The sequence below is a fragment of the Mus pahari genome, chromosome 1, assembly GCF_900095145.1.
Source record: "Mus pahari chromosome 1, PAHARI_EIJ_v1.1, whole genome shotgun sequence".
In the NCBI taxonomy this organism is placed as follows: Eukaryota; Metazoa; Chordata; class Mammalia; order Rodentia; family Muridae; genus Mus; species Mus pahari.
The window spans coordinates 124323818-124332800 of NC_034590.1; the positions used below are offsets into that span (position 1 = coordinate 124323818).

An 8983-nucleotide genomic window follows, 5' to 3' on the forward strand; every position below is an offset into this window, starting at 1 on the left:
TCCTCCTCCTCCTCCTCCTCTTCTTCTTCTTCTTCTTCTTCTTCTTCTTCTTCTTCTTCTTCTTCTTCTTCTTCTTCTTCTTCTTCTTCTTCTTCCTTCCTCCTTCCTCCTTCCTCCTTCCTCCTCCTCCTCCTCCTCCAACTAGTTCTAGTCCTGTGACATTTCCTCTTAGAACCACTAACATTGTATCCCCAAAGTTTAGAGTTTAGTTATACTGTGTGATGTGTACTCATTTTCACTGAATTCTAGAAAGTCTTTAATTTCTTTTTAAATTTCTGTCTTGGCCCACTTTTCATTCAATATGGGGTTGTTCATTTTCCATGTGTTTGTAAGCTTTCTGTTGTTTCTGCTTTTGTCAATACTCACCTTTACTCAGAGTTGGTCTAATAGGATGCAGGGAGTTATATTAATTTTCTTGTTTCTGTAGAGACTTGCTTTGTGTCTAAATGTATGGTCAATTTTGGAGAAAGTATCATGAGGTACAGAGAAGAAGGTTATATTGTCTTGTGTTTGGGTAAAATATTTTGTAAATATCTTTAGGTTCATTTGTTTTATAATGTGATAGTTTCATTATTCCTCTGTTTAGTGTTTGTCTAGGTGACCTGCTCAATGGGGACAGTATGGCATTAAAGTTTCCTACTATCCCTGTTAGGGTTAGTATGTGATTTAAGCCATAGTCATATTCCTTTTACAAACTTGGGTGCCTTTGTGTTTGGGGGACTAGATGTTAATAATTGAAATGTTATACAGGGCTGGTGGTGCATGCATTCAATCCTAGCATTCAGGAGGCAGAGAAAGGCCTCTGTGAATTTGAAGACAGCCTAGTCTACAAAGCAAGTTCCAGGACAACTACAGATGTTACACAGAGAAACCCTTTCTTGAAAGAAAGCCAAGGAACTAATCAACAAACTAACAAAACAACCAAACAACAACAACAACAACAAAATAACAATAAAACCAAAACAAACCAAACCAAAAAGGAACTGAAATGTCATCTTGATGGGGTTCCTCTGATAAATATATAGTGTCCTTACCTATCTCTTTTGATCAGTTTTGGTTTGAAGTCTATTTTGTTAGGTATGAAAATGACTATTCCAGCTTGCTTCTTCAGTTCATATCTTTTTCTAACTGATTATTCTGAGGCAATGGTTATCTTTGATGTTGAAGTGTCTTTCATGGATGCAGCAGAAGGATGAGTCCTGTTTCTGCATCCATTCTGTTAGTTTGTGTCTTCTATTATTGAAGAATGAGAAAATTGATACTGAGAAATATCAGTGACCAATGATTGTTGATTCATGTTATTTTGTTGTTCTTGTTGGTGGTAGTGGTGGTGGTGGTAGTGGTGTTGGTATCTTGCCACATCCACTCCAGTAGTGAACCGTATGACAGGTCTAGAAACCTGGACACTGTCCTGAGGTGAAAAGTTTATGAAAACTTAATCTCCTGGAACCGTGGCATCCTGTATAATGAATACTCCAATAATGTTCTTGCTTTAATTGGTGAAGGGATCTGTGTGCTTTCCCTCAGTATTGTTTTATTATAAGTGTCTCCAAGCAATGACTTGCCAAATACCTAAGCAAAATTGAACTTTGCTCTCTGGACTTTACCAATGCCCTAGGTAGTCCTTGAGCCAACCATGGGCTTTGAATTCAGTAAGAATGTTGCCTATTCAGTGACACTCAGAATTGCCTCTAGTATTGTAAGAGAGATAGTGAAAGAAATCAGGCATTACTATCTACTACATAGAGTTAGAAATCTTAGGGCAAGCTTAGCAAAGTATGTTTAGAATTCTTATTATAGTTATGTCTGGCAGACTACATTACTTATTAGTAGAAAGTCCCCCCACACAATCACTGCTCTACACAGGAATTTACAATTATCTAGGAAGGAAGGAAAGTTGTGTTCTAGGGAGGAACTAGAGTAGATACTTAGAACTATAGATAGCTGAGTTACACCCATACACAGGAATTTACAATGGCCTAGGCGAAAGGTGGACTATACAATAGACTAGAATTGGAACTATGGCAAGGGCGTGAAGCCCTTGCTCCTGGCTTCTAAGATTAAGCTAGCCTTAGGTGGGGCTACTTTTGATCTCAGTTGTTAACATTGATTTTTTATCCCAGTTGGTTCCTGTTAACTTTTTGTATGCATTCCTCTATTTTGTTGTAAAAGTCACTTATAAGACTGGTGCTCACTTTGAGACAAATTACATTCAGATACACACTCTCTCTGTGTCCCTGTCTGTTTGTCACCCCCCTTTCATCGCCAACTCCTTGCCCATCTATAACTGGAAACCCCAAATTCTTCCTCAGGTTGAGGGAGGCTGGGGCCAGTCGCGGTGGTATCTGTGTGTGTGTCTTCCTTCTTTTGGTTTCACTGGTGTAATGTTATTTCTTTCCTGTGTTTCCATGGGTGTAGTTAGATTTCTTAGGTTGAAAATGTCCTTCTCTCACCTTCTGTAGAGTTGGATTTGTTGACAGATACTGATTAAATTTGGCTTTAACATGGAATATCTTATTTTCTTCTTCTATGGTAATTGAGTTTTGTTGATTGTTGTAGTCTGGGCTGTCATCTGTGCAGTAATTTGTCCAGGGCCTTCAGGGTTTTAGAGTCGATAGAAAAATTAGGTGTAATTCTAATAGTTCTGAGTTTATATGTTACTTGGTCTACTTAGGAGCTTTTAATATTCTTTGTTCTGTAGGGTTAATGGTGAGGTATTTTTTTGGTAAAGGGAACTTTCTTTTCTGGTCCAATATTTTTAGTGTTCTTTAAGCTTCTTGTACTGTTATAGTCATGCCATTCTTAAAGTTAGGAAATTTTTCTTCTATAATTTTGCTGAAAATATTATCTGGGTCATTGACTTATGATTCTTCTCTTCCCTTTATCTTATTACTGTTAGGTTTGGCCTTTTTACATTGTCCCAGATTTTCTGGGTGCATTTCATCAGCAACTTTTCAGATTTAACAATTTTTTTGACTAATGTATCCATTTCTTCTATCATATCTTCAATGTCTATAGAACTATAATCATTCCAAATCCAGATTCTCCTGTCCATCTCTTATAGTGTGTTGGTGAATTTTCCCTGTGTAGTTCCTGTTCAAGTTCCTAAACTTTTTATTTTCAAATTTTCCTTAGTTTTCTTCAACTCTTTGTGTTTCTCTTGCTTTCTTTAAGAGATTTATTCATTTGTGCTTCAAGGACTTCTATCATTTTCATGTAGTTGGTTTAAGAACTTCTTGTACTTCAGCTGTGCTGGAATATCCATGGCCTGCTGTGAGAGGATATCTGGGCTCTGGTAGAGAATTATTGGCTTGGTTGTTATGCTGATGTCTAGGTGTCTCAGTTTGTGATGATTATAGCTCTGTGTGATAATTTTTGGCTAAGTTTTGTTGGATGGCTGTTTTTTTCCATTGGATTCTGTTTCCATCTTGGATTTTTGATGAGAGTGATGGTTGTGGCTCAGCTGTTGTCTTAACAGGGTATTCCTGCTGGTGTTGTTTGCTGGGATTCTGGGACAAGTTGGGAAAAGGAAGGTGGATGGAGAAAGTCTTTGTAGACTCTTGGGGCTGGTTTTAGAAGGAAAAGAGAGTGTACAGTGGGTTTCCTGATTTAGGTATAGGGATGAGACCTGAGCAGTTTGTCAGGGTCAATCCCTGTTGCTTATAACCATTGACTTTGTGGTATGTGGCATGGAATATGGGGTGCATCTTAGGGGCAAGGAAAAGTTTTGGTCTCCATTCAACTTATTTGTTGTCCTGGGCAGAGGAGCCCTTGGGTTACCCACTGTGGTTGGGAACGGTCATAAAACTACTAAGAGAGGAAGATTAGAATTGGATGCATTATAGGTTCCACAAGAGATGTGATCAGTGGGAAAAGGAAGGCTATACTTAGTGTTCTGTTGCAGCAGTGCTTATGAAATTGGGAAACTGGATCTTGGGGAGAGAGAGAGAGAGAGAGAGAGAGAGAGAGAGAGAGAGAGAGAAGGTCTATAAGAAGCCTACCTTGGCATGTCTTTTTTTTGTAATGCCCATTCCTGTTTCTTATAACCATTGACTTTTAATTTAAATATTTCATCTTTAGCTTGAGAAGAAAGAAAATTTATATCATTAAATGTATGGCAAAATATTGCTTTTCTATAATCATTTTGCAATTAAATTTATGCAGTAAATAACATTTGAACTTAATTTTGAATGACTTTAAGTGAGAATACTTCATGCATAATTAATATACTCCAGAAAGTCAGCATTATTGGAGATACAGATCCCTAAATTTATTTGGAATCTATCTTACTGTCTTTGATAAATTCAGACTTGGAGTAATTGGAGTTTGCATGAAGTTCTCATTCTCTATAAGTCCCCAAAGTAAACTTTAGAATGGTTTATAGTAAAAAAAAAAAAATTAGCTAAAGGATAAAAAAGTATTTGTAGAGGGTAAAATAATGTGAATGACTAGAGTTGGAAATTTTTGGGTTGTTGGGTATCTGGAGTGTCTGGTTATACTAAGTCAGATGTTAAAGGCATGAGGTTTTTTCCTGCAATATAACAATATAATATAAAACTCTAGAGCTTACTAACAAAGTTTTATTTTGTTTACTATTCTATCATCCACAAAGGTTAACCAAGGTCATAGAAATTGATCCATCTCCTATATCTCTACTGATAGAGAAATATCTGTAGTAATACCTGTCTCACTGGCAAAGTGCAAAAGCACAAAGGGCAAAGAGTGGCCTATCTTTGAAGATTTCTTCCCACAAATTTTGTATCACCTCTGCTCCTTTTTCATTGGACCAAACCCATCATAGTTAAAATTGATTTTGAGCATTGTCATTTATAATTGTAAGTAACAAAGAAACTAGAGGAAAGCAAATTTGGAACAAGCTGATGCCATTGTGTCCTAATCATAATCATCATCTTCTTCTTCTTCTTCTTCTTCTTCTTCTTCTTCTTCTTCTTCTTCTTCTTCTTCTTCTTCTTCTTCTTCTTCTTCTTCTTCTTCTTCTTCTTCTTCTTCTTCTTCTTCTTCTTCTTCTTCTTCTTCTTCTTCTTCTATTTTTTTCTCTAATCATAATCCTGTTTTGACCTGTCAAAATAGTGAGATGCCGGGAGGCTAGCCCCAGGAATGGGATGTTCCTCTTTCTCCTCAGTTCTTCTTGAGGCTGCAGGGGAGGAAGAGCTTAGGCAGAGGGTAGGACTTTGTTGAGATATTTGGGGTTGCTGTATAATAAAAGGTTTACTTATCTAAGTCTAAGTTACTATGCTGTTGTAGGTAACCTGTCTTCTGTGATCCTCTAAGGCCAGAAAGTGCAGTTTCTAGCACCTAGTACCTCTTCTTCAAGCCACAAAGGATTAAGTAAATAGCCTTGTCTATCTCAGCAGGAACTGCTGGGCTCTAACTTTCAGCCTGCTAGTAGGAAGTCTCAGGAAGAGAAGACACATAGAGAAGTGATTACAGAGTTGTTATCAAGTTGTAAAAAGTTTCCTATGAAAGCTATCTAAGGGGAAAAGGAAAAAGATCCTAAGTGGATAAAGGGAAAAATTCTAGTCTAAGCAGAGAAAAGCAAAAAGTTTCCTCTATTGATCTTAGCTCTTTTCATGACTTTCATGCTTCTCGCACTTATACATCTTTCAGAATACATGATCACATGTTACAAAGTTCATCACAAGTTCACACAAAAAATCAAATCATAAATTGAAATAGAAGTTTACAACAGCGAATGTTTACGTGCATATCCATTAGGAGTAATTATCTGGCTAAACATCCATCATCTATCTGAGCTCCACAGGTTCACTGAGGGTTTAAAACCATAACTAACCTATTAGTGAAGTTTTGTATAGATAAACCCAGTTTATATTTTATCTTCTGTCCTAGCACCTACAATAAATCGTTAGTTGCCTTCTAATGCCCTTTGGTTAATTGTTTTACAACCTCTTGGAATGTGCTCTGAGTAGGAGAAAGTGTGGTTACCATCTAAGAGCAATTGACTGGTGACACTTGGAAAGCTGGCAGAGTTCTCATTGCAGTTTTGACTATCAGAAAAGGACCTAATACCAGTCCTATTAATAAAAGAGCTTAATAATCACAGATATAATTTTAGGAATTCTTATAGGATCATCATTAATACTTAAGTCATCTATTTGTCTATATAGCATCACTACAAGATAGTTCATCTTTGTGGATCTGCAGAGATCTGCTTCAAAGGGGGTGTGCTCCTACTTAGTGATTGTTATATATGTTTAATAATAACAGGAAAAGCATATTAATAGCAGGACTCTTTCCTAAAATGAGTCCCTCAGAGCCTTGCTTAATGAGGACTCACCTGTCACAGATTATATAATAATTTGAGGCAGACCACTTCAGGATGATCACCTGCCAGTTATTAGCTTGTCCCATTATGGCTCCTGACAGTGAGAAGTGTCCAGACTCTCTAGAAAACAGGCCATCAAAGCTCCTCTCAGACAGTGCTGTTCAGGATCTTTGAGAGATACTTGGTAGGCTCTTGATTATACCTATATTGTTCTTTAGAGACCTGTACAGCATTTTACACATTTTCTGTTAGATTTTAGAGACGGAATATTCAGTAACCTACAGTAAATTCATGGGTACTCCCATAAAAGTACAACCTATATTTAAAGTATCAGAAGCATAGTATTATCCCATTGTCCATGTTAACCAAGAATAACTTTCCATAATTTAAGAAAGAAAGTTAGAATGCCGCAGTATCAAATCAGTTAGAATTTAAATTTGAAATCTCAAATGGACTCTGATTTCAAGAATCAAATAATCATACTCACAGTAAATAAACAAAACATTTCCTTCATCTTTAATGAAGTCTTAGTCCATATCTTTTTCACTTACCCAGTTGCTAGTGGAAACAAGAATAAGACCCCAAAAATCATAGATGGTTAGCATTCATTTGCCCTAGAAACATTTTAATTGTCAAAAGTCTTTTTTTTTTATTTTCCCCAGGAGGCACAGCCAAGTCAATGTTAATTTTCTTCCTTCTAACAAGGTTTCTTGTTCAGAAACAAGGAATAACATTGGTCTTCACCAGGTCTTTATTCTGCTGAATTGAGCCATATGTGAGACAAGGGTTCTAAACCCAGGGATGCTTACAGCCTTCTGTAAGGACAGGATCCAGGGCTGAAAAGTCTTTAATTGCAGCAGCAAAAACTTATAAATTTGGTTGTTTCACAAATACTGTCGATAAATAATGACAGATGAAGCTATTCCTGATGTAACATGAAATGGATAAACCTTCAGGACATACAAGGATTATGTTTCATTAGCATTGAATCAGTCACAGTTCATATGGCTATTATCAATTTGAATCTTTTTTTTTTCCATGTAAGTAGGTAGTTTTGTAGGGAAAATCTGTCAGAAATCTCAGACTCTTTTATTAGTAGCATCTCAGCTTCTTCTGTAACCTCTTCCCAGCATCTTTGATTTCCTTGTTCCTCAGACTATACACCAAAGGGTTCAACATAGGAATCAGCACAGTGTAGAAGATAGACACAAATCTATCAAAGCTGGAGGAGCCACCGGAGCTGGAACTCAAATACACAAAAGCACTGGAGCTGTAGAATAGGGAAACAGCAGTCAGGTGAGAAGCACAGGTGTTGAAGGCCTTGGACCTACCCTTAGCTGAAGTGATCTTCAGAATGGACAAGACGATATAGACGTAGGATATCACAATGACTAAAGCATTTGTAAGACAAAACAACATTGTTAATATGAGAAGCACTATCTGTGCAAAAAAAGTGTTGGTGCAGGATAGATTTAACAGCTGGGGCATGTCACAGAAGAAATGTCTGATAACATTAGGTCCACAGAAGTGGAGCTGCAGCAAGGCACACACCTGAGATAGAGAGCCCATGATTCCTGCTGTATAGCATCCCATCACCATCTGAGCACAAAGTGTGGGTGACATGATTGATGAGTACAGAAGAGGGTTACAAATGGCAGCATACCTGTCATAGGCCATGGCTGTCATGAGGCAGGATTCACTCAGTCCCATTGTGGAAAACATAAAGTATTGAACTATGCAGCCCACAAAGCTGATAGTTTGCTTTTCCTGGAAGAGGTTGGAAAGCATCTTAGGGACTGTAGAAGAGATATAGCAGATGTCTATTAAGGACAGATTACTGAGGAAGAAGTACATAGGTGTATGGAGGTAGGAGTCCATCCTTATTAAAACAACAAGGGACAGGTTCCATGTCAGTGTTGTAATATACAGGATGAGGAACATAACAAAAAGCAGTGCTCTGATTTGGGGGAAATCAGAGAATCCTAGGAGGATGAATTCGGTGATTTCAGTAATGTTTCTTCCCTTAATCATTGCCTTGGTAATCCTAGTTAGTACTGGGGAGAAGAAAAAGAAAACATCATTGGCTCAAGTGAAATAATAACATTTTCTATCTCTGAGCCTGGAGCACGAGAAACACTTCATTGCCTTTCCACAGAAGGAACTCATTGTTTCCTTTCCAGCTGTCAATGAAAACCTGATTTTCCAGATCTTATCTGATTCATATACTATCATGAGGATTTGAAAAGATAATCAAGGATTGACTGGAGACATTTATTAATGCACCCATGAAATTGCTGAGCTTATGAAACAGATGGCATACATGACTGAAATAAGTGGCTTTAGTGGTTTACTGACACTTCTGAGTGTAATTGATGCTTCAGTCTCATGACAGTTTAGGTGTTATTCTTTCAAAATAAATATGAAATCATTTTATATCAGATTATGATTTTCACAATTTTTATTATCTTTTTCATTTAGGGAAAGATCCTCAATTCCAAAGAATTTCTCAAATGCTTTGGTAATATATTTAAACAACATTTTGAAAGTAACCTGGAGTATTATGAAATTATAATAGTGATAAAATTATTCATGTGTGTGCAACAAAATCAAGGACTAACTTTGGAAGTCTTCCTATGAAACAGCCAATCTGGAAATAGGTAGCCCATTCTTGACTTTAAG

The 8983-nt window shown here is 37.1% G+C and overlaps 1 protein-coding gene across 1 annotated transcript; it reads right to left on the reverse strand.

Annotated features, from left to right (window-relative positions):
• Positions 1-7396: 7396 nt before the first annotated feature.
• LOC110333068 (olfactory receptor 5AN1-like) lies at positions 7397-8335 on the reverse strand. Its single transcript, XM_021214479.1, has one exon. The coding sequence runs from the start codon at positions 8333-8335 to the stop codon at positions 7397-7399; it is 939 nt and encodes a 312-aa protein (XP_021070138.1).
• Between the last annotated feature and the right edge of the window lie 648 nt (positions 8336-8983).

Coding starts and splice junctions, on each gene's coding strand:
- LOC110333068 (XM_021214479.1), bottom strand. CDS start 8,335: ATGATTAAGGGAAGAAACATTACTGAAATCACCGAATTCATCCTCCTA.